The sequence below is a fragment of the Nansenia antarctica genome (assembly GCF_963989245.1).
Source record: "Nansenia antarctica genome assembly, chromosome: 16".
Taxonomy (NCBI): Eukaryota; Metazoa; Chordata; class Actinopteri; order Argentiniformes; family Microstomatidae; genus Nansenia; species Nansenia antarctica.
In genome coordinates, this window is record NC_137686.1 from 1,773,246 (window position 1) to 1,799,593 (window position 26,348).

The window sequence follows — 26,348 nt, forward strand, 5'->3', positions numbered from 1 at the left end:
TTCTGCCTGCCTGCCTGTCAGACTGCTTGCTAGGCCGCTTACCTGCCCGTTGTTCTTTAGGAAAATGTTGGGGAAACAGATGTCTTTGTTAGTTTTGTGCCCCGCAGGGCTTTTCATTGTTACACCTGCCTCTAGCGTTCTGCTTCTAGGTCCTTACAGTCTTAAGAATCTTTGTATTTTGATCAATAAATGCACACTTGCGGTATATAGCATTTTGTCATTGCAGATCTCTTTTTACAATACAAGTTGTTCCAGAATATAATCCTTACTGATTTATTTAGTGAACTTGAGGGGTAAACATCAAATGATGAGATATCAAACTCATGCAAAATATACATGTAGGCCTACAGCTTATAATGAGAAATACTTTTGGGGGGGTAGAATCTGGGATGACGCACCAGAAACACTGGATTTGACCCACAAATGAACTTTATGCTAACTTTGAGGGGTAAACTTGACCTCAAATAAATGAAATAACATCAGAATCTGATTCTATGACCCAGAAAACCCCTAAAAAGTGGTATCATTTATGATTCTAGCTCTATTAGTTTTTTGGGGTGGCAGCCCCGTGGGGCGCCCATCTTGGCGCCCGTCAACATTTTATAAAGTATGGTATGGACAACATCTGGGCCAAATTTGGTGCTTTTGGAAGAATCTGAACCAAAATATCCCCAAGACCCCCCACTATCTACCAATCACATATCTACCAGTCACATATCTACCAGTCACATATCTCCATGGACGAAAGGTTGTTTTTTAAAGACTTTGAAATAGCTAGATCGTGGAAATCATTGAGCTACAGGAATTGAACACCTCTATGGTCATTGTCAAGTCCAGGACAAATCTATGGAGTGTGTGTGTGTGTGTGGGGGGGGGGGTTCTAATACATGGGCCTCTCTTTGAATAAACCCACTATATATGGCTAAACCACGCCCCCTTCTCATGTTGCAGCAAAACATTGCCATGGGCAGCGTTCGTAAATTCGCTCTGAGAGCGCCGGAGCGCACACTGGGTTCAACGTCATAAAGAAATCAAGTAATTTGATTGGACAAGAGGCGTTCCATGAATGCTGATCAGATTTCCAGAGCAAATTGACGAACGCACCCCACTGCCATGACTGTTTCCTTGTCCCAGAATGCCCTGCGTTGTACAGTGTGACGATTCGGGTGCGTTGGTAATTCTCTCTAAGAGCGCTGGAGCGCACGCTGGGTTCAACGTCATAAAGGAACCAAGTGATTTGATTGGACAATAGGCGTTCCATGAGTGCTGATCAGATTTCCAGAGCGATTTGACGAACGCAGCCTTCAGACTCGGACAACAACAACACCCAGCTGCAGAGCAGGGAGGCAGCCTCACACACACACACACACACACACACACTCTGGTTACACACGTACACACTACACACATACACTCGCTCTGGTTACACAACCCTGGGAGAACACATCAGTGACAGGAGACTAATGACAAACAATGGAACTGTGTCCACAGCACAAGGAAACAACATGAATCGATGGTAAACTAAGAGATAGTTTCCCCAGCTAGATAAATGTTCAAATTGACGTCCAGCTAAAGGTACCCCACATAGATGTATTCGGCTAGCCATTAGCTAATCTAGCTAGCTGCCTACATCTAACCAAGCTCAACCTAAACTGTCCAGGGAGGAGATGAGAGGACACACAGACAGGTAAGAGTGGGAGGGACAGACACAAGCCTATCTATGCGATGTCAACTGCCATCCTTTCCGGATCTTTCTACACCAGTCGCGGGTGTCAGCCCGGAGACACCGAGGCTAGTTAGCCTGGCTAGCTGAGCTACTCCTGGGGGGTATGCCATCAACGTCGCTAAAGGAGAAATCTAGGTTTTTATTATGAAACGTCTCGCGAGATCTATCAAAATAAGCCTGGATGTTTTTTAGAGGTCTCGCGAGACTTATCGAACTAAAGCTAGAGTGTCCTTTAGCGACGTTGATGGAACACCCCCCTGGCTGCGCGAGGCCAACCAGCAGCATTGTGTTAAACCCCCAGGCAGAGGAACACTAATGTATATATGACTCTATTATACGTCATTATCTGACACGTATGTTCTCTTTACAGTTATTATTCTGTAAATGTAACTGTCCGTCCTCTGGTCTTTGTCCTGACCTCGAGCCTGGGTCTCCTAGCTACATGCTGCTGCCAGGCCTGGGTGGTGGACAGACACCCACACTTTACTGATGTTACACTTAATAACGTCAGGTTGTTAATAACGTCAGGTTGTTAATAACGTCAGGTTGTTAGCTAGACACGTTAGTAGCATACTCAGCTGTGTGTGTTACGGGGCCAACCGAATGGCAGAACAGTACCAGTTAACAGTCTCATAACAGTACCAGTTAACAGGATCAGCAGCGATGTTGCTTATCTACACGAAAACCCTCGGATATCATATGTGTTTAAACGACCCTGACAGCTCCACATCACTGTGCTGGGTTCTGGTTGAGCTGTCAAGGTGAGCCGCTTGGGAAAAGGGTGACAGGGGCTTTACTTTGTTCAGCTAGCTCCAGTCTGGCTAAGTTAGCCAACATGACTCAGCCCTGGCTGCCTGGCTGTACCCAGTGAGGGTCTATATCTCCTGGCTGTACCCAGTGAGGGTCTATATCTCCTGGCTCTACCCAGTGAGGGTCTATATCTCCTGGCTCTACCCAGTGAGGGTCTATATCTCCTGGCTGTACCCAGTGAGGGTCTATATCTCCTGGCTCTACCCAGTGAGGGTCTATATCTCCTGGCTCTACCCAGTGAGGGTCTATATCTCCTGGCTCTACCCAGTGAGGGTCTATATCTCCTGGCTCTACCCAGTGAGGGTCTATATCTCCTGGCTCTACCCAGTGAGGGTCTATATCTCCTGGCTCTACCCAGTGAGGGTCTATATCTCCTGGCTGTACCCAGTGAGGGTCTATATCTCCTGGCTGTACCCAGTGAGGGTCTATATCTCCTGGCTGTACCCAGTGAGGGTCTATATCTCCTGGCTCTACCCAGTGAGGGTCTATATCTCCTGGCTGTACCCAGTGAGGGTCTATATCTCCTGGCTGTACCCAGTGAGGGTCTATATCTCCTGGCTGTACCCAGTGAGGGTCTATATCTCCTGCGATAATCATTAGTACACAGCCTACTAGCTACCAATGATTGACCAGCAGTGGTGGTAAATGACGTTGACTAGCCCAACGTTTCGTTTGCCCCACGTGTGACACAGCTTCTCACCTTTGGAAACAGTAAAGCACACTACCAAAACACCACACATACGCTGTAGATCTCTTTCTTGATGGCAAACAAATTGAGGCCCCTTCTGTCTCAACCATATTTTTCTAATTCAATGAACTATGTCCTCCTAGCTTCTCATCATCACTGTGTACAATGTTTTCATTTCAGACCCCTTGGAAAACTCAACCAAACACCCGTGGAGCTCAAATGTTAGTTTGTGGTGGATGTGAATCGGTTGGCTGCAATTCAAGGTAACATTATGAAGCCGATATGTAAATGTTTATTATAAACCAAGCAAATGTAATTGTTTGAGATCCAAATAATGTCTTATCATTCTCTACTGTGCAGTGCATTGGTAAATACTTATGCTTCAAATATGTTCTTTCTTGTCTTCTCAGGGTGGTGTTGAATGACTAAATGATCAAGAAAGGGAAGTGTGAAGATCGCTGGGGGATTCAACATGAAGTTGTATGTGTTCCAGGTCAACAACGGCAGCACGCTGACATTTGACACAGAGCTTGCAGTCCAAACGTAAGGCCCATGCAAAGCCCTTCAGTTGTCAGCTCACGCAAGTCTACAGTTTGAATTCATTTTTTTTAAACCCAAACATCTCTGAAATCCGTTGTATTCCTGTTTTCTCACAGTGTGTTGGACCTTAAACATGCCATCCAGGTCAAATACAAGATTGCAACCCAACATCAAGTTCTGGTTGTCAATGGAGGGGAATGTATGGTGGCAGAGAGACGAGTCTGCAGCTACAGTGCTGGCACTGTGAGTTTCTACCATGTGGACGGATTGTTTAGAGGGATTGTGGTCCTTCCTCTGCAGTGTTATGAGTGTGTGTTTTGAAGTGTTTTGAGTTTATTGTTTATTGTGGATCCCCATTAGTCTACACCAAGGTGAGACTACTCTTCCTGGGGTCCAAACACATAACAAATGCACATACAAAAATATAATAAAAACATTGACATTGAGTCAATTGCAAGAGGCTATTTGAGAAGCACAGGGATGTAAATGAATGAACATCACTGAGATGTTTTGACTTGTTTAGACAAAAAATAAATATAGATGGACGGGTTATCTTGTGTCAGAGAGGAATCATTTTGCCTGTCGTGCATTAACACTAGAACAGCCCTGTCTTTTTTACATACTATAAGAGCTGCCTTGGGGGTCAAGTGACCACAGTCTTTACAATGGGGAGCTGCTATTTACACACAAAGACCACTAGTTGGCCGCCTTGTAAATTAGACTGCCTCCTACACAGAAAAACTGCAAAATAGCTCACTTATAGCTTATCCTGATGTGATTTTGAAAATGTAAGGATACTGGGTGGTAGAACGCACATATCTAGGAAAAGTCATGAAAGGAGGGTCCTGAAATTTGATCGAGTGCAAAGATATATTTTAAAAAATGTACTCACAGGGTCAAATGACTCCACCCATGGCTGTTCTAGTGTTGAGTCATGGTTTCTGTTTTCGTTCCCCAGGACACCAACCCCATATTCCTGTTCAACAAAGAGATGATATTGTGCGACCGGGCTCCAACAATCCCCAAAACCACCTTCTCAATCGAGAATGAGATGGAGTTCAAGGTGGAGGAGTCGCTAATGATGCCAGCAGTCTTTCACACCGTTGCCTCGCGAACACAACTTGCTGTGGTAAGACAAATGTTTACGCTATACTAGACTTTCTCAAAGTAAGCTATCAATGTCTGGAGAAACATGCTGTAGTTCCTTGTGTTAACTTGCTGATTTAGTTTGCTTTTTAATATTTCATTAAGATACGATAGTACTTCATTAATCCTCAGAGGGAAACCAGTATGTCATGTGTGTGTGTCACTGACATCCTTTCTCATGCATGTCTCTCAAGGAAATGTTTGAAGTTGCCAAGAAACTTTGCTCTTTTTGTGAACGCCTGGTTCACGATGAACACCTCCAACACCAAGGTTGGGCTGCCATCATGGCTAACCTGGATGACTGCACCCTGTCTTATCAGAAGCTACTCTGGACATTTGACACGGCATACATTAACTATCAACAAGACTTTGAGGACATCAAATTAAAACTCACAAAGTAAGTGACTGCCCCCTGTGCTATACTATTTAGTTACGTGCTCCTCTTCGTTTCCATATGGAACAGAATGCTTCTGCAGTAGAGTGCCAATCTGCTGCTGGTCTTCTGCCTTTGGGAAATGTGTTCTCCACTGCTGTATGGTTCAGTGCAAATGACATGAAAAATATGTCTTCCATGCTTAGTATTGTTCCAATAACATAAAAAAAAACATTGCCTGAAGCACGCAGTGTGGATGTAGGCTAACTATAGAGAAATTGGGTGAATAACATTTGATCATGCTTACTCTTGACAGTTCACTATCGGTTTAATTTCAATTAATTATTCAGAGGAACTGGACATCTCTATCTGATAATGTGCTGTATCACGTTTAGGGGTCTCTGCAGGCACTTGGTTTACTGTATTTGATTGATCTCAATGAAACTGTACCCATAGATGACATGGCTTAATTCTATGTATTTACGTTTACATTTTTGGCATTTAGCAGACGCCTTATTCCAAAGCGACTTACAATCAATACATTTGACTAAGGAAGTGAATCGTCAATTCACCAGTTCTAGCAGGAGGCGTAATCTAGCTCAGGCCAGGGACCGTTGGCAGTCGTCGTGAAAAAGTATTTTTTAGTTTTTTTCCTGGAGAGACAGTACAAGGGGGACAGTGAAGAGACAGTACAAGGGGGGCAGTAGAGTCTTAGGAGGCATAGTAGGGGAAAAGCAAATGTAAATATGAAAATTCACTTTTGACATTTTTGCCCCCCCCGCCCCTCTGTATCAAGACTAGGGATCGCAGTTTCCGTCATGGCCAAGATCCCACTGCTGGAGTGTTTGACCCGCCACAGCTACAGAGAATGCCTGGAGAAGTCCTGCTCCACTCCAGAGAAGGACTCGGACGAGACCGAGGAGGAGGAGAAATCCACAGACTCTGTGATCAGACCCTCTGAAATACAGCAGAGAAGCTCCAAGCTACTACCGGCCTCTTTCTCAGCTCCGGGGGGGGCGACCTCGCTCGAATCTGCGGACGCCCAGGAAACCAACGAGATGACAGACAGCAGCGGACTGAGGGCGGCCCTGCAGGAGGAAGACTCCCCGGAGCGCGCCGCCACCGCCCCTTCCTTCAACGTAACACTGCTGGACTGGATCAACGTACAAGACAGGCCCAACGACGTGGAATCGGTCGTGAGGAAGTGCTTTGACTCCATCAACAGGGTGAGTCTCCTCCGTATTGTCATGCAGGTTTTTTTGGCCGTTATGCTACTACCTGGCCGCGCATGTCTCTTAAACTCAATCTTTGTATCCCTCAACATCGGGTCTCTTTAGGAGTGTAATTCAATCCCAGGCCAAAGTTGTACATTGCTGAGATATGTAGAAGAATCCCAAATTGAGATTTTATTTTTTCAGCTTGACCCGCGGATCATTCAACCGTTTTTGGCGGATTGTCGAGACACGATCGCCAAACTGGATAATCAGAACATGAAAGCCATTAAGGGGCTTGAAGACAGGTTGTACGCTCTGGACCAGATGATAGCAAGCTGTAAGAAGCTGGTAAATGAACAGAAGGAACTTGCTCAGGTAAGCAGAATAAACACATGGGAACACTCTGATACTCTGAACAAATAATGTGTCTGTCGGCTCCTTCGCACGAGCACTCGCTGGTGAGGACCTTCAACTCACCTTCAACTCAACTTCAACTCACCTTCAACTCACCTTCAACTCACCTTCTCTCACTTCTCTCACTTCTAGGGATTTCTGGCCAATCAGAAGAGGGCTGAAAACCTGAAGGATACATCCGTTTTGCCTGACTTGTGTCTCAGTCACGCCAACCAACTGATGATCATGCTGACCAACCACAGGAAGCTGCTGGACATTAAACAGAAGTGCACCACTGCCAAACAAGAACTCGCAAACAACCTACAAGTCCGTCTCAAGTAAGACAGCAACTAGGGATGTCCCGATCCCATTTTTTCACTACCGATACCTGAGCTTCAGGTATCTGCGATTCCGATATTTGTATTTATTGTTTTACTCCTGAATAATAACAAATACTTCCCCAGTATAGTCCACAACAACAGTTGGCTATTAAAGACTGCCAGCCTTTATTCAAGCAACAAAACAGTACTCTGCAGTACTCAGTGACCAACTGGTTTAAAGTTAAAACAATTTAAACTGCAGCATTCAGCATTGTAAAAAAAAAAGAGTTACTGTCTGATTTCTAGTTTTAGTGCCTTCATGTTTTTATTCTATTTATCTTCTCTTACAAATGGCAAATCAATTATAGGACCCTTTTTAAAAGTGTAGCCTAGTGACGCTGCTGGTGAGACCAGAAACCAGTCGCAGAATCAAAGGGGTGTCAACAACACTCGATATAATATACAACAGTTTAACGATCACTAAATACTTATAATCTGTGCGTTGGATTCACTGTTGCCAGAGGCTACCGGTAAGTGATACCTGGCTTGTAAACATACTTTCGTTTTAGAACGAAACGTTAGCCGCTAGCTGTTAGCAGCGTTTTTAGCAGTCACCATTCTTGAGCAAAACATTGATACAAACAAACATTCAAATACTCGTGTCGTCTTGAATTTTTTCCCGATTTCAATGTATGACGCATCATTTGAAAGCTTACCATCTGTAGTTTCAGACTATGAAAACAACCGAAAAATTACGTAAACAAATGGTTTATGATTTCACCAGCTAGCATCATGACATTGTGAGACTCATTACACACAGGTAGCTACTAGCCAACTCTCATGCTCGTGACCACTGACTACTACTGTTGTCATCACGTGAGTGACACGCCGGATCGCGAGCCCCAGATCGCTGCCTATTTTTTTTCTGGTGCGATATGCGATCCAGCATTCAGGACCAATATCGCGGCGATATCAATATCGGATCGGGACATCCCTAACAGCAACCGTTTCACAGTTGTCAGTCTGTATTCCAGAGACTGAAGCAATGCACTGAACATGACTTTCTCTTTTTGTAAATCCAGCCTAACTGGTTGAATAGAAGCCATGCAAATGAATGTGGAATGTGTGTGACCAGATCGCCTGCCCAAATGGTTATATTGTTACGACCATGTGTATCTCAAAGGTTCAGAAGTAAAAGGAGAAACGTGTTTGCTATGGTAGAAAGAATGATTTTTGTCCTCCCCCGACTCTGAATTAGATGGTGCTGCTATGTGATGCTTCATGCGGACCAGGACGGGGAGAAGCTGCAGGCTCTGCTCAGGCTGCTGACGGAGCTGGTGGAGCGGGTCCGGGTGGTGGACGCCCTCAGCACCGTGCCCCAGATGTACTGCCTGGCTGTGGTGGAGGTGGTCAGGAGGAAGATCTTCATACAACACTACAGAGAGGTCAGAGCAAAGGACAACCCGGTCGCTTAGACACCAAGTAGGGCTGGATGGAACTCAGTAGGGCTGTGACGGTCATGGGAGTGTTTTGGGTAGAGATCGATTGGCATGCAAGTCATCACAACCATTCACTTCCTGAACTTTCCTGACAGTTCCTGAACACTCTATTTAAACACAGTGATTTCCTGACAGTTCCTGAACACTCTATTTAAACACAGTGATGTTGAGAAAAACATGTTTCTGAAGGCATGTGTGAGATGCTGTGACCATGGGGGGAAATGTCTTGCAAATTTACAGTAGCTTGCTTTAAAAAAATAAAAAATAAATGCAACCCCTGATTGACAAATGACCGTGCCATGACAGCCAGAATAACCTTGTGGTGGACTGTTGTTGCTATTACTAAATAATAGGGGTGTGTAACGCTACATGTAAAACTTTCTTTACGGGTCCCTCGGTTCGGTACGCGTTCGGTACGCGTACCTATGGACCTATCGCTAAGCCATGCCCAAAAATAGAAATTGTCCAATCATATCACAGAAAGTCACGACAGGCAGAAAACTCGGACAAACAACTCGCTAATATCTGATGGTGAAAAGCTTCTAGATTAAATATTTTTGTCATCTTTTAAAAACATGTCTATTACTTGCTGTGGTAAATCAGAAATCAGAAATTTGCCAACTCCCGCCATTGTAAGTCATTCAATGTCATTCAGTCACAGTCAGTCAGTCACTGTCAGTGAAGCGTTGTTTGTTTGTCTGAGTTTTCTAAAGGGGCGTGGCTTAGCGATAGGTCAATTGCGCGTGCAGAACTTTTGTGTGTGTTGAAGTAATCTCAGCCAGTACACATGCCCACACACGCCACAGAGAGACTGTCCCTATAGGGAACGCAGATAAACTAGAGCTTGATGTTCCTCCAGCATCCCTGAAGTCTCCTGTTTGGGAAAATGACAGTTTCTCAGTTACCTTCAATTGTTCACCTGCGATGGCGTATGCGGCTGGCTGTACTTTGAACTTGCTCACTCATTTGAGACGGTGTCATTTACATCACAGCTACAAGAAGTGCAGAGTGAAGTGCAAACCCAGCTCCCCATTTAAGCAGCCTCTCGCTAACAATTCAGACCGGGCCAAAGCAATAACAAACGGCATAAGTGTTTTTTTTTTTTTTTCCTTCAGATTTTATCCCTTTTTCACCCAATTTTGGTATCCAATTGAACCCAACCTAGCATCCAATTATCCCCTGCCTATTGCGTAGGATCCGCCGCACGACCCTGTGGCCGGCAGCCCCAGAGGAGATCGCCAGGCAGACTAGCTGACTGGCTCCTCGAGCCCAGCACCGTTATTCCGGCACCCCGGGGGCGCTGTTGCGCGACGGATCCTTGTCCGGAAATAGTCCTATTCATAGCTTTCATGTGACGTCACAGCATAGTGGAAACGCCCACCTGACGGGCAAAAGGCACTTTTTGCGGGCAAAACCCACGGGCAAAACCCACTTTTTGCGGGTTAATAACTTTGATTTCCCGTGGGTTAGGAAAATAATTCCAACGTGTCCGGATAGAGTAGAAGACAGGGAATCCAACACTATTTGAATGGTGTCAATCCTCCACTCCTATCACCGTCGTGTATCTTGATAGTTCTTCATGAGTGAGGTGGTCTAAATAGTAGGCAGCCATGTTGAGCGATGTTGCTATGATACTTTTTGCCCGTCAGGTTGGTGGTTGCTAGGGAAGAAACCACGTGACTGAAAGCTATGAATACCGCCCTCTGGAGCGGCCGCTCAATATGCCGCTCCCTGTGTGCCTCGGCCATATCCGGGTCTGGTGAGACCGGGATTCGATCCCAGTCCCCGGTGGGCAGCTTGCACTAGTGGCTAGTGCTTAGACCGCTACGCCACCGCGGGGCACCATAATTGTTTTTATAGCAGCGGACCATAGTCCGTTAGCCCTTTAGAAACGAGCACACACTACAGTTGTCCACGACTTATCCAAGGCACATGCTATCGCTCTCACAACCGATGGGTGGACATCTAGGGCCACCGAGTTATTTAACAGTAACTGTGGACTACATAACAGACTTTTACGCGCCGTACCGAAAACGTACCGAACCGTGACTTAAATACCACGGTATGTATTGAACTGACATTTTGTGTACCGTTACACCCCTACTAAATAACTACTCATACATATATAGTCATACACATCCCATGTTTTTAAATAGAAGATATATTATATCTTATTCAACAGAAAGCAAGGACATCTGTCATAAAAGAAAGCGCACATCAAGCATACATCAAGTTGCCGAAAGATAACTTGATTAGTGAAATGTTCCCCCTTTTAGGAGGAGGACATGGAGGTTGATAGATGGATTAAGGCAGCAAAACAAGTGGAAATAAGAATGATTTTTTATACTCCTGCTATTGGGTAAAATATAACTATATGAAAATAAAACATCTACAATTCTAAAATCAATATATTGAAACGGTTATGATTGTCCTTTTCCTTTTTTTTCATGGCCGTCCCTCCATGACCGTGTAACTGACCATGGTCACCTTCCAGTCTTGGAAGGCCGAGATGGGCATTAGTGTGCTAGTTGTGTGTTAGTCTCTTATGAGAGGTGTGTTTCTGACAGGTTGTGTGTTACTCTCTTATGAGAGGTGTGTTTCTGACAGGTTGTGTTGTTGCTTCTCTTCCCAGTGGGCCTGCGCTCTTGTGAAGGACGGGAAGCGACTTTATGAAACCGAAAAGTATAAAAGGGAAACATTTGGGAAGCTCTTCAGTAAGTTTCTTTTGAAAACTCTTCTTTGATAATATGTACTGGCCAGTAATGGTCTTTTCAACACACTTGAGGTGAACCAGTATTGATTCTAACCAACAGCTTAACTGTCCTAACGCTTTGTCATTCTCTTTTGCAGGGAAATCTTTTCTCAGAAACCGCTTGTTTAGAGGACTGGATTCATGGCCTCCCACGTCATTTTGCGTAAGTGTCCGATTCAATTGTTGAGGTCTATGACAAACTCGTACTCTACAGAATACTGTAACCCATTTTCTTTTCTTTTTAAAATTGTTTTGTTTTTATTTTCTTTCCCATTCTCCTGTGTAGACACGAAAGCCCAGGAAGTTTGACTATGAGCTTCCAGACATCTCCCTTGGTGACCTGCAGTACTTAAAGTCGTGTTGTCCTCCAGAGGTGCAGCCTTTCCTCAGGTAGGTCACATGGTCTCCCTCACGCTCATGTTTTCAAATAAGTCAATGAAAGAAAGTTACAAGAAAAAAAAAAAAAATGTTTGAGTTACTTTTGTACACGATAAACTCAGCCATAATAATAGTAATAATCATAATAATACTAAAATAAATAATTGATGATTGAGCCTCGGAAAAGCGCTATATACATTTAATGAATTATTAATTATTATTATTATTATAATGATATTTCTTGATATGGTTTCTTTCCCCAGATCTTTTTATTATAATGGATTGATTTTTTTCCCTTTGAGATTGATTTTTTTACCCCCACTCTACTTAGAAATAACCATTCATGATATCACCTGTATCATTTGTCTCTTATGTGTTGACTTCTTCTCCCTAGGGTTCCAACACTGTGTGACTTTCAGCCTTTGCACCAGCATGTGGAGATGCTTCACCAGCTGGTCCAAGCCGCACAGAGTATGGACGAGATGTCTCAAACCATTACCGACCTTTTGAGTGAACAAAGGGTAAGGAAAGCTTTGGAGACTGGAATGAATTGTACAGTGTTGTGTGGATCTGCGATACAATAACTCTTTGTTCATGTGCTGTTTCTCTAGGCCTCCTGTAGCCAGAGCGCTCAGAGATCCACCCCTCAGACACCCGGAACCACCACTTCTACCTCCTCCAGAACCCCCTCCTCACTCAGTTTTCAGGGCCCCCCCTGCCAGCCCCTGCCTGACACTGTCCCCGTCCCTGGCCCCCTGGAGGACCTGTCCCCAGACAGTATCGATGCCCACACCTTCGACTTCGAAACCATCGGTCACCCAAACATGGACCCGGTCCTGCAACAGGGGTCTCTCGACCTGGACTCCTTAGGAGAGAGCCCGGAGTCCGACTTCATGTCGGCCGTCAACGAGTTTGTCATGGAGGAGAACCTCACCTCGCCCAACCCCATCAGCAGCGACCCCACGAGTCCGGAGATGATGGTCGAGTCGCTTTACTCGTCGGTCATCAACGCCATCGACAGCAAGCGCATCCAAGACACCACCACTCTGGAGAGGGAGAACTCCAAGATGGCCGCGCTGAAGCTCAGCATCGAGAAGTACCGCTCGGCCGCCGAGGAGTCCCAGGGCAACCTGCGGAGCGTCAAGGACGACCTCTACCACTTCCGCGGCCTGGTCCTCAAGGAGCAGCGCGACTTCGGCTTCGCCCTGAAGACCGTGACCATAGAGGTGCGCAACATCGTGGAGAACCTCCGGCAGACCCACGAGCAGGAGCAGAGGGAGCGGCACCAGAGCGAGCTGCTCGGCCTCCGCAGAGACCACGAGGAGAAGTTCTTAGCCTTGACCCAGGAGTACCAGGTCAACCAGAACATCGTCAAAGACGTGCAGCGGGCGATGCTGGAGCTCGAGGGGCTGCTCGAGCGCAAGGAGAAGGATCTGGCACAGTTGGAGGGTGAGAGGGAACGCTGGGCCCAGGCCGAGAGCGGCCACGCTCTGAGGGCCCAGGAGCTGGAGCGGAAGGTCAGCAAGCAGACGGAGGAGATCCAAACTCTGGTGTCCTCCAGAGACTCCCTGGCCAGCCGGCTGGAGCTCCTGCACGTCGAGATGGAGCGCAGCCAGCAGGAGATCCGGCAGGAGCTGGCGGTCGCCGAACAGTCCCGTCTGAGAGAGCTGGAGGAGAGGATGCGGCTGGAGCACGACGCTCAGCTGGAGACCCTCGCCCGGGAGAACCACCAGGCCCTGGAACACCTGGCCTCAGAGAGCAAGGCCGAGCTCAGCGAAGCGGCCCAACTCCACGACGTCGCCCTTACTGAGAGGGACGGCCAGCTGAAGGACCTGAAGGCCCGCGCAGCCGAGCTGGAGGTGGAGCTCGCCCTCAAGGAGGCGGAGACGGAGGAGGTGCGGCTGCAGTACGAGGACGCCAAGCAGGCGGAGGACGCCAAGGTCAAGCTGGAGGCCGACAAGCAGGCCCTCAGCGAAGGGCTGGCGGATCTCAACAGGCAGCTCCTGGCCAAGAACGAGGAACACGAGACGGGGCTGGCTGAGCTGAGGACGCTGCTGCGGACGGAGAAGGACCACTGCATCTCGGAGCTGGTGGACCGGCACGAGAAGGAGAGCGCCCTGCTCCGCGGCGAGCTCTCCGTGCAGCTGCGGCAAGCCCAAGACGCGGAGAGGGACTACGCAGAGCAGCTGCAGAACCTCCGGCGCGACCTGGACCGGCAAACGTCGGCACTGCGAGAAGATAACGAAGAGCAGCTGAGGAGCCTCCGGGACCAGGAGCAACGCTTCGTCTGCGACCTGCAGGCGGAAAACAGCCGGCTCTCAGAGCGGTTAGAGCAGAGCAGGCAGGCGGCCGTGGAGAGAGAGGAGAAGAAGACGGCTTCACCAGACGCCTTTAAACACTTAGAGCATCAAAAGGAGGAGATGGAGAAGAGACTGTTAGACAAAATCAGACAACTTGAAAACGATCATCTTGAAAGACAATCCTCAGAAAGGTGAGAGCTGCACATCTTTGCTGCTTGCAGCCGGTACCAGATACGACTCAATCGCCCCTCGAACCTGGTTATCCAATAATGACTCAATCGCCCCTCCAACCTGGTTATCCAATAATGACTCAATCACCCATACCCCTCCAACCTGGTTATCCAATTATGAAGGTGGCATCAAATAGCCTATTTGTAATTAACATTTCATTTGGCAGATGAACCAACATGACATTCTGATTATATAATAATAATCATTCAATGAATTAAATCAGTGGTTCTCAACCTTTTTTGGGCCAGCGCCCCCCTGTCCATTATCCAGGCCTCTTACAGCCCCCCCCCCCATCAAAAAAAGTAGGCTTATTTTCTTCCCTAAATATTAATGTTGACTAATATTCTGTGTTATATAATTTAAAAAGCATGTCACTGAATGCCAAATAATAGATTGGATTTAACTGGGCAGTTGGAATATCATTATCATTAGTTTACCAGAGAGCAGAAAAGCCATGTGAATGTGAATAAAAATGCTGTTTCTGAGTGTTAAACAAACTCAGACAACATCAGAGAATACAAACAGACTGCTACGGAACAGCAGCAATTTCACACATGTCCGATGCAGAACAAATAGTAGGCTGCAGAACTGTACATTACAACTAACATTGTTCGTTTTTTTAAGTGGGCTGGTGTTGCATTTCTCCAAATTGCTGTTTTATGATGCTAATATTTTTTCATTTTTGATTGGACTTTGGGGGGGTGTCACAATATGGCGGCAAAACTATGAAAATTATTTTCATAAACTGACCACTTCGAATTTCTCATATCAAAACATATCAAAACATAACAAAGTTCCAAAGTTCAGAGCTCCGCGCTCTGGGAGCGCTCAGAGATGGGCGCTCTGACTGAAAACACGGTTTTGTCCGAGCGAACTGACCGTTTGTGCATTTACGAACGTACCCGTAATAACACTGATGACAGCTGATCAATACAAAAGACGCTGCAGCTGATGCGTTCGTTTCCAGGACATCACAAGAGGAGCAACATCGTATATTTTAGTTTGCAAACACATCGCAATGCTAACCTCAGAATGGCACTAGGGATAACATCCACAACAACACTTAACAGTAATACATTTATGTAATATACTGTGATGAACCTGCGAGGGGAGGGGACATTCGTAGCTGATTTCTCTAGGTTCGATTATTGGTAAGCGACAGAGAACTTTCAGGACTGGTTTATTACGATCGCTTTTTTGAGATAGGTTGTTCCTGCTGTGATGTTCTGGTATGGTGGTATGGTATTAGCACTAATTTTAACTAAATTAAATAAGCTGTATTGAAAGGAAGCGAACGAAGCGAACGCAACAATTACAATGAGCCCACAAACTGAAACATATGTCACTCAAGCATAGCCTACAAGGAAAACACTCATAGAAGTTGGGCATTGGTCAACATGATGTTGCAGATGGGATGAACCGGGGTTCTTTCTAGGGATGTCCCGATCCCATTTTTTCACTACCGATACCGATACCTGGGCTTCAGGTATCTGCGATACCGATACCGATCCTATATTAGTATTTATTGTTTTACTCCTGAATAATAACAAATACTTCCCCAGTATAGTCCACAACAACAGTTGGCTATTAAAGACTGCCAGCCTTTATTCAAGCAACAAAAACAGTACTCTGCAGTACTCAGTGACCAACTGGTTAAAACAATTTAAACAGCAGCATTCAGCATTGTAGAAAAAAAAAGAGTTACTGTCTGATTTCTAGTTTTAGTGCCTTCAGGTTTGTATTCTATTTATCTTCTCTTACAAATGGCAAATCAATTATAGGACCCTTTTTAAAAGTGTAGCCCGCTGGTGAGACCAGAAACCAGTCGCAGAATCGAAGGAGTGTCAACAATATCTGGTTTTCGTTTTTTATACCCATGCAGTCCATATAATAAAAAACAGTTTAACCATCACTAAATACTTATAATCTGTGGATTGGATTAACTGTTCTCGTTTGTCGGAGGCTACCAGTAAGTGATAATGACTTGTAAACATACTCTCGTTTTAGGACGTGTTCAAAAGCAAGGACTGTGTGTTCATCTAGTTAAGATGGGAGTGGAGGTGAGGGAGCTGATGAACTGGGGCTGGGCTCCCAGAGAGGCAGCGCTAAACTGAAAACAGACGCGCAAACGGATGCATTCAGAATGTAGTTATGTGTTTTTAGCATGTCCATGTTCTCTCAGTATGTTGTGATGATATAAAAACGCAGTTAGACGTTCCTAGCGATGTTCCGCTGTTAGCCGCTAGCTGTTAGCAGCGTTTGTTGTTGTGGTTTGGTCAGTCACTTTTCTACTGTCGCATTCCCATTCGGTGCACCAACATTCAAATACTCGTGTCGTCTTGAATTTCTTTCCGATTTCAATGTCTGACACATCATTGGAAAGCTTACCATCTGTAGTTTCAGACTATGTAAATAACCGAAAAATTACTTAAGCAAATGGTTTATGATTTCACCAGCTAGCATCATGACATTGTCAGACTCATTACACACAGGTAGTCAACTCTCATGCCCGTGACCACTGACTACTACTGTTGTCATCACAGTGACACGCCAGATCGCGCTCGCGGATCGCAGCCTATTTTTTTTCTGGTGCGATCTGCGATCCAGCATTCAGGACCAATATCGCAGCGATATCCGATATCAATATCGGATCGGGACATCCCTAGTTCTTTCTAGCGTAGCATAGTATTGCAATTTCTGCACTGTCAAGATTCTGTCAAGATTCTTCTACAATGCAGCTTACCCAGACACATTGGAAACTATCAAAAGCTCTGCCTTTGCTAGCTGAGTTTTTAGCTTCTCCATCTTCTTGATGACACTCACTTTTATTTTTTGGGGCGCTGCGCTACGTGTGTCTGCGTCACAGAGCCCGGCCAAGTTCAGAGCGCTCAGAGATGGGTGCTCTGACTGAAAAGACGGTTTGTCCGAGCGAACTGACCGTTCGTGCATTTACGAATGTGCCCGTAATAACACAGCTGTTTTTCATGAGAAAAATACTTTATGCGTGAACGCCCCCCAAGAACACCTCAACGCCCCCCTTTAAAAAATATTTGTTCCAGTGCCCCCCGATGTTGTCTGAACGCCCCCGTTGAGAAACGATGAATTAAATGATCAAAATATAATCATTATTAGTTGTAACTTGAGACATTCCACAGAATGTACGGTCTCTGTTACAACAAATGACGTCCCCCAGAAATAGCAGTGATACCACATTCATTGATAAAATGACATAAGGGATGGAAAGGGGGATGGCAGTTTTAGAAGGGGGATGATTTTGACTGTTTTTATTTCAGGGGGGATGCCATCCCCCCTCAACTCCAGTGCTGGGTGAAACCACAGCTTGTAGGTGGCTGTCAAGCTTGCTTGTGGTAGGCAGGATGCATATTCCTCCATGGGACTTCCTTGGAATATTGGACTGGCTTTCAAATATAAAGAGTCAAATGTATTAGTTGATTATTCTCTATTGTGTTAAAAATCTGACGAATAAGCTTAAATATGAATTCAAGAAAGCTGTTAAAACGCTAAATTAGTCAGGTTTCCATCAAACCCTTTTCCAAGCCTATGTTGGATTTTTTAGGGGGGGAGGGGTAAAATAGATGATGCAACAAATGGTAGTGGACATGCTTTTTGCTCATGAATTGTATTACAAAACCAACCATGTGATCCAATATCGAATTACAAATGATCTACATAATGCATTGAAAATGAGATCTATCGATTTTGGCTGAGCTGTCTGGTACATTGTTGAGCCTGGTGATGCATGTGTTGTCCAGGGAGGAGTAAGATCATTATTCATCCCTAGGCTACTGGTAAATTGAACATTGCCGGATTTGATGCTCATTCCCTATTAGTGACTGTTGGACTTTGCCTGTGTTGGTGTAGGAGGCAGGGTGACTAACGTGTGTCTCTGTGTTGGTGCAGGGAGGCAGGGCTGCCTCTCCAGGTGGAGGGCTTCTCGGAGGCCGGGGCTCCCCTCTCCCTGGACTCTGCCCTGCAGGAGCGCCTGCAGCAGGAGAGGGCCTCCCTGCTCACCCAGATGGAGCTGCTGGAGAGGAGGAAGAACGAGGAGATGCAGAACCTCAAGACCTCGCTCATCGCAGAGCAGCAGGTCAGTCAGGACTGGAGCACTTTGAGCTGCAACATTTGCAGGAAAAGCGCTATACAAATAAAAGTTATTATTAGTATTACTACTGTAGATGGAGTCTCAAACTATCACATTTCAAGTATTATTGTTACGTCACATTACACAAGTGTAAGAGAGTCAGATTCTTATACTTCGGTTCCTGACATTGCAGCACAAGACAGTATGTTAGCAATAGTCAAGATAAAATAAAGTGACAATAGTACAAGACATAAGTGAGACAATTGGACAAGTGACAAGTTGTTGGAAGACAAATAAGACAAATAAGACAGGGTACAATTAATTAAATGGGCTCAAAGACGCTGACAATATGGGAAAAACAGAAAACACAGAAACAACAAGCAGCAGATAACAAGAGCACATAGAACACAGAGTTAACGAACAGGCACAGGGAACAATTACCACAGCAGTGTCCATGGGGGGGAGGGGGGGTGGTAGGGTTAGGGGAGATGGTTAGGGGTAGGGAAGGTTGTATGCATGGGAGAACAGGTAGGTTTTGAGGTGGGATTTAAAAGTGGAGAGTGAGGGTGAGTCTCTGAGTGGTTGAGGGAGAGAGTTCCAGAGGCGGGGTGTAAAATACTCATAATAATACCTCACTACTCCGGCTCGCCAGATCCAGATATGGCCGAGGCACACGGGAAGCGGCATATTGGCCGGCCGCTTCCGAGGGGGGTATAGGAGTATTTCTGGACTAGGATCCGTCGCGCAACACCGCCCCCTGGGTGCCGGAATAACGGTACTGGGCTCGAGGAGCCAGTCAGCCTAGTCTGCCTGGCGCCCTCCTCTGGGACTGCCGGCCACGGGGTCGTGCGGCGGATCCTATGCAATAGGCAGGGGATAATTGGATGCTAAGTTGGGTTAAATTGGCTACCAAATTGGGTGAAAAAGGGATAAAATCTGAAAAAAAAAAAAAAAAAAAATATATAATACCTCACTACTATGTCCATGCATGGAGCACCGTAGCCATCTAATGCAAGCAGGTCTGACGACCAAACCACCCTCAAGACCTCCAGGACCAAGCTCCGGACCTGGGGTGATAGGGCCTTTTCAGCCGCAGCCCCGTCCCTCTGGAACGCCCTCCCCAACCACATCAGACAGGCCAACACCCTGCCAACATTTAAACAGGCCCTCAAAACCCACCTCTTCAAGCTCGCCTTCACCAGTTAACCCTCTCCCCCTCCCCTTCCCATGTGTCCCCAGCACTACCTTAATTAGGCCCCTATACTTTCTTTTATTTATTTTTTGTTTCTTTTTATTATTACTACTCGATCTATACAGTTTGAAAAGCGTCTTTGAGTGTCTAGAAAAGTGCTATATAAGTCTAATTGTCATGTTCATTAATCTAGTTTGAGACAACTTTTGCTTTGTGTCATGGTGCATTATCATGCTGGAAGCAGCCATTAGAAGATGGGTACATTGTGGGCATGAAGGGATGCGCATGGTCAGCAACAATACTCAAATAGGCTGTGGCATTCAAGTGATGAGTGATTGGTATTAACAGGCTCAAAGTGTGCCAAGAAAACATTCCCCACACCATTACAATACCTTCGGTGTTCGGTGAGTGTGTGTGTATACAGTGGTAAGAAAAAGTATGTGAACCCTTTGGTATTACCTAGTTTTCTGCATTCATTTGTGATAAAATGTGATCTGATCTTCATCTAAGGCTTCGTTCACAGGGCAGGTCTTGATGCTCAATTCCGATTTTTTTACACAGATCCAATTTTCTGGTTTGGCAGTTCACATGACTTTTAAAATGTGACCTATATTTGACTTACATTGACTAGTGTGATCATTCCACGGCCCTGAACAGACCCGCATGTGCAGAAGGACATGCTGTAAATTGTCAATCCCATCTGGCAACCCTGCTAGAGTGACGTAAAAGTCGCATTAAACGCGACTTGACAGTTCAGACGGAGGACGCGTTGCTAAATATCAGATATGTATCCGATATAATACCACCTCTGAACGCGACCCAGGTCGGATTTTAAAAAGTCAGATTTCATGTGACTTCCGCTGTTCCCACGGTCATGCATAAATCATACCTGAGTCGTGTGTTGGCCAAAGAAATCGGATTTGGGTCACATTTCACTGCCGTGTGAACATAGCCTAAGGCACAAGTATAGACAAACACAATGTGCTTAAGCTAACAACACACAAACAATTATAATCTTTCACATTCACATTTCACAAAACCCTTTTATAGCCCATCAATATATTCTAACCCAGCTGACATTAATTAGCACAGATTGTTACATAAATGTATTACAGATTGGAGGTAGAGTTGCCTCCTAATTAGTTATGGTTTTCAGCTGGTTCCTTGCCTTTCCTTGCTGTGGTATACTGCTTTTTCTTAGGCTGTGTTCGGAATGGTATACTAGCATACTGCATACTAGCATACTCAATGAGTATATACTGCATACTGCCTACTAAATTCATAATAAGTATGCGAAACTCAGCCGACCGTTTACACAGTATGCATACTCTCTCCCAGAATGCATTTCGCCAGGAGCGGGGAATTTAAACCTCAATTTTAAACCTCCATTGGCTAAAAGCTGTAATTTTGGCGTAAGTGTTAACATGTCATTTTATGTAGCCCCGCGGTGGTGTAGCGGTCTAAGCACTGGCCACTAGTGCAAGCTGCCCACCGGGGACTGGGATCGGATCCCAGCTCGCCAGATCCGGATATGGCTGGGGCACACACGGGGAGCGGCATATTGGGCGGCCACTCCCGAGGGCGGTATAGGAGTATTTCCGGACAAGGATCCGTCGCGCAACAGCGCCCCCGGGGTGCCGGAATAACAGGTGCTGGGCTCGAGGAGCCAGTCAGCTAGTCTGCCTGGCGGCCTCTTCTGGGACTGCCGGCCACGGGATCGTGCGGCGGATCCTTCGCAATAGGCAGGGGATAATTGGATGCTAGGTTGGGTTCAATTGGCTACCAAATTGGGTGAAAAAGGGATAAAATCTGAAAAACAAATTTTAAAAAACAACAAAAAAAACATGTCATTTTATGAAGTTTTAATATGTTTTCAGGTGAGAAAGTAACCACATATATTCCCCAAATGTGTCCAGTTTACCAAAATAACCCGTTTATATATCCGATCTGACGATTCTTTCCGTCTTCTGTTCCTAGCTATATTACGGCTGCGTTTGTAAATTTGCCCTGGAAATCTGATCAGCACTCATGGAATGCCTCTTGTCCAATCAAATTACCTGGTCCCTTTATGACGTTGAACCCAGTGTGCGCTCTGGCGCTCTCAGAGCAAATTTACGAACGCACCCTGCGTTGCTTACTTTGCTTACTTACGGAGTTCGACAGAAACGACATAACATAATTACAAGTTGTAAAATGATTTGGGGGGCCAATATCTTTAGCTAGCTCAAGTAACTAGTTTACTTCTTCTTCTTCTTCTTTCGTGTAACGTCAGAGGTCCAACTCGGTGTCGCGTAGCCATGCCCGCATCTCTGGTTCTAAGTTGAAGAGGCTGGCTTCCGAGGGTGGTCTATATAAGGGGCAGATGGTGATTATATGGTCGGCGGTCTGCTCAGGGTCACCGCACTCGCATGCCGCACTGTCCGCCAGGCCCCACGCCTTCATTGATGTTTTAAAGCGACCGACACCAGTCGTTTACCACTAGTTTACTATATTGTTCTTAGCAGTTGGTAAAAGAACATGTTTAAAAGAAATATATATGAGCAATAACATATTGTGGGCTTGCTGCAGCAAGCACAATACAACCAACTTGTCCGTCTGAAGCGACAATACTGGGATCATTCGTGATTGGGCAATCAGTCAAATACTAGGCGAACGTGTGTGTAAGACACAAATAAACTTGGATTTCATGCATTTCAAGTGGCATATTTGTAATCATGACGACGTAGCCTTGTCTAAGAATGCATTTCACCATGTTCATTAATTCCCAGTATAGTGAAAATACCGCTCATCCGTAATCAGACTTAGCTGGGGTGCTGCAACTGAATAGTATCAAATAGAGTGCAAAAAAGCAGCATCTGCACACTCAAATCTGTGCAAAAAACGATGTTTATTGCAAGCTTTCGGCCCCCAGGCTATCGGACAATGTAAACAACAACTATATGACAAGTTTGTATGACGCAGTTTGACGAGGCTGAAAGCGCACAGGGTTGCCAGATGGGATTGACAATTTACAGCCTAAACTTTCTATAACCTCAAAATCCAGTAGCCCATTCGTCGGTAACCCGCCCCATCTGGCAACCCTGGACGCGGAATGTATTTTGGGAAACAGTACCCCAGAAGTGTCCAGTCGTATCACACTTAAATAATTCAGAAAATATAGTATATATACAAAATTTCTCGCATACTGTACAGTGTGAACGCTCTTGAATACTCAAATCGACGTCATATCTAGTATGAGTAGAATGCTAATATGCTATTCCGAACACAGCCTTAGTACAATACTTTTTTCCTGTTTCATTCCACTTTATTACACACAACTTTATTTTCATATGGACTTTAATGTTTAGATTTTGTCTGGATTGTTTGAGTTAATACCAACGTCTGGTGCAATATTGATGTGTTCAATACTTATTTCCCCCACTGTACTTTTTCCAACCTACACTGTGAATGTTTGAATGATGTGTTCAAAGTGGACAAGAACAACACAATAATTAGTGTGTTATTAGTTATAACACATTGTAATTGTTCATTATTGTAACTTCAGACCATATTTTAAGACAGATTTATACATAAATGCAGGTCATTCCAAAGGGTTCACTTTATCTTGCCACTGTATATGGAAACATGTTTCACACTTGGGGCCGATTCCACGAAGCGCGATTAACTCTGATCCAGGTTTAAATCAGATCCGGGCGCTAATTTCATCTTGCGTTCGGTTCCATCAATGTGGCTCAAATAATTCGCTGTTTGGTTGCTATGCAACCAATCCTTCTGAGCAAACCTGGTCGCGAGCAGTTTCATAGGCTGGTTTAGTTAATGCGTGCGTCAAAAATGTCTCACAGGCGGAAACTACATCCCGAACGACAGTTCCGTCAAGTGTCTTTTAGGAAATATTAGTTCCCACTTTTTACGAGAGGGATAGATAATTTGATATTTTTAAAGTGTGATAGATAGATAGTTAGATTAAAAAGTGTAACAAAAAAATAGGTATGTCTATCAACTTGCATTGCCATCATCATAGTGGTGTGGTTGGCGCAGGGGTTAAGGCAGCCAGCTAGAGGTCCGAAGGTTGGCGGTTCGAAACTTGATTTGATTTAATTAAAATGTAAATGTTTTTCTTTCTTTTTTTTTTACATTTAACCGAAGCCTTCATGCAAATCGATTTACAATAGATATATCTAAGTGAATCATCTATCCAACAGTAATCATAAGAAAAAATAATCTATGCCAAATCCAGGGTCCAGTTAGAAGAACATAATTTACTACCTGTACTCAGAAAGGCTTCAAACACCATTGTAATCGTGTCAGTTCTTGTAAATTAGCCTGCACCATCATTTTATAGCCTACATACTTTTTTAGATGAGATTTTAGATTAGATTCAGACAATGAAATGCAGTAAAAAGTGTGTCAGAAGAGGGATTTGAACCACAGTCTTAAAATGACAAATAAATACTATGGCAGCGGTTAATACCACTATGTCATCGTGACAATATGACTGTATGTAGCCTGCTGCTGATATCACCACAGTAGTGAATATTCATTTATTAAAATACGAACATATAACAATAACTGGGGCTAAGCTAGTATGACCTACGCATTTAATCGGTCAGCAATTTCTTGCCAAACCATTTCCCTCGCCTTGTTAATTGCGGCAGTATTGCACTATTTTTCGTCTTCATAAAGATCAATAAGTAAGAGTGCTGCGCAAAAAGTAGGACCGCTGCAGAGTGTAGTATCTTCATTTCGACAGTTCGACTCTTCTGGGCTCTTTATGTCTGCGTGCACGCGCCCATATCGAGGATTTCTAAACCGGTGTTCTGTGAACACTGATGACACAAGCCTGATCCTCGTTCGAGGAATCACCTGAGGCTTGAATTCCAATCACGAGTTGCCTGAACGCAGCTTTTATTTTAATCGCCGATATACTAATCAACGTACGTGGAATACCCCCCTGACCACCAGCAAAACCGTAGGTCCCCAGGCATAACATAATATTATCCTGGTCTCAGATAAAGTGATCAGGAAAAAGTCCTTGTAACCCAGTTGTGATACTAAGCTGAATGGCTTATGGCCAGGGTTCGAGTTATGTGGGAGCCAATGGGAGCTGAGCTCCCATAAGGAAGGTCTGAGCTCCCATGAAAGCAGTAAAATCATACATCTGTGGGGGTCGCTAATAATACATTACCACAACCATTATTTGATAAAAAATTTCAATGTAATGATTATTTATTATTATTTAAATATTTATATTTATTTATTTAACCCTAACCCTATATGATAAATATTCTAAAATAAACACGTTTTCCAAAAGAACTACGCGCACCAGCATTAATCTCCTGTGAATGACAGTATGCCTTTGACTGCCTGCACTTTACCACCAAGACACTATGGGGCGCAGTAGAATATTGTGCAACAGCAGAATATGATCGTTGAGAGCTTGCGAACGTGAAAACACGATTATTGAGAAGAAAACATTCAGTAGCTAGCTATCATGCCGCCCCAAAAAAGGCCACTGCTGCCGACCGAGTCGACAAGCCTGGAAAGTTTCGGGTTTTCAACCAAGAAACCAAACTTGAATCTTATGACACCCAACGTTGAAACTGTTGAAATAGCAGATCTCAAACAAAAGCAAGTGCTTCCGAAAAAAGTAGCAGAACTCACCTCCAGTATGTATAAGGAGACAGCTAGTTCGTTCAGGGCAGCCTATACTGTCGCTAAAGAAAGGATGCCTTATACAAAACTGAATCCAATTATGAAAGTTAATGAGATGAATGGCGCGACAGTTGGCCCCTGCTCACCGATCCGATCATTAATGTGCCCAGATTGTAGAGCACATTGCACAAGAGATGAAACAAATTCATTTCTAATGTCAAATCACTTGATTACCGTAGTAGCATAACATTAGATGAAAGCACAATTCATGGACGAGCATACATGATTATTTATGTCAGGTGCGATGTCACTGGAAATGGAGATGTGGACAATGTGTCATGCTAACAGGGAATGTGAATGGACTGTATAGCAAAAACAACAAAATGATTGGCCGAGATACCCGTAACTATCGCTTATAGCTGTTGTTTCATGTGGTGGTGTTGATGTGGTGAAATTAGTAGCCTATGGCTAATTAAAACTTGTAAGTCCCATCGCTGTGTGGGCATGATTCGCGCGCGTGCATGAGAGCATTTCACACTGTTATTTTGGAGACCACCGCAAAGCTCAGCTTATAACTCGAACCCTGCTTATGGCCAAGCGGTGGTCGTTGAATGAAACGTCATGCTGTGTTTGAACGGTGTGACTCACTCACTCCTCCATTGACTCATGAAGCCTGTCACCAGTCTACTTGCTCTTTGTCCTCTGTGACTCAGTGTTCCTGCTCCATTCTCTACCTCCACTGCTTTGGGAGGGGGTCTAAAAACCTTTTCCCCTCCCTCCCACCCCAGACTAACTTCAACACTGTTCTGACACGTGAGAAGATGAAGAAGGAGCAGATCATCAACGAGATCACAGAGAAGCTGCGGAATGTCACACAGCAACAGGAGAAGGACAAAGGTACGTCTGAAGTCTGTCTGAAGTCTGTCTGATGTCTGCTTCTCTACTGAAGCTCTGCTTCTCACTAGGGCATTAGCTATCACATAGCTAGATTTGTTGTTGTTGTTGTTGTTGTTGTTGTTGTTGTTGTTGTTG

The 26,348-nt window shown here is 44.9% G+C and overlaps 1 protein-coding gene across 4 annotated transcripts in view; it reads left to right on the forward strand.

The window, feature by feature from the left end:
* Positions 1 to 1,390: 1,390 nt before the first annotated feature.
* rb1cc1 (RB1-inducible coiled-coil 1) overlaps positions 1,391 to 26,348 on the forward strand; it is a 42,009-nt gene continuing 17,051 nt past the window's right edge. For 3 of the 4 annotated variants that reach the window (XM_080546682.1, XM_080546684.1, XM_080546685.1), the window contains exons 1-17: positions 1,451 to 1,687; positions 3,405 to 3,487; positions 3,635 to 3,767; positions 3,881 to 4,007; positions 4,723 to 4,893; positions 5,105 to 5,307; positions 6,080 to 6,509; positions 6,702 to 6,872; positions 7,044 to 7,228; positions 8,469 to 8,655; positions 11,342 to 11,423; positions 11,560 to 11,624; positions 11,748 to 11,851; positions 12,234 to 12,360; positions 12,451 to 14,330; positions 18,292 to 18,478; positions 26,105 to 26,213. In XM_080546682.1, coding sequence (XP_080402808.1) covers positions 3,697 to 3,767; positions 3,881 to 4,007; positions 4,723 to 4,893; positions 5,105 to 5,307; positions 6,080 to 6,509; positions 6,702 to 6,872; positions 7,044 to 7,228; positions 8,469 to 8,655; positions 11,342 to 11,423; positions 11,560 to 11,624; positions 11,748 to 11,851; positions 12,234 to 12,360; positions 12,451 to 14,330; positions 18,292 to 18,478; positions 26,105 to 26,213 — 4,099 coding nt within the window. In that variant the 5' untranslated portion in view covers positions 1,451 to 1,687; positions 3,405 to 3,487; positions 3,635 to 3,696. Of the gene's footprint in view, positions 1,688 to 3,404; positions 3,488 to 3,634; positions 3,768 to 3,880; positions 4,008 to 4,722; positions 4,894 to 5,104; positions 5,308 to 6,079; positions 6,510 to 6,701; positions 6,873 to 7,043; positions 7,229 to 8,468; positions 8,656 to 11,341; positions 11,424 to 11,559; positions 11,625 to 11,747; positions 11,852 to 12,233; positions 12,361 to 12,450; positions 14,331 to 18,291; positions 18,479 to 26,104; positions 26,214 to 26,348 lie in introns of all 4 variants that reach the window. The other variant, XM_080546683.1, reaches the window with a different exon arrangement.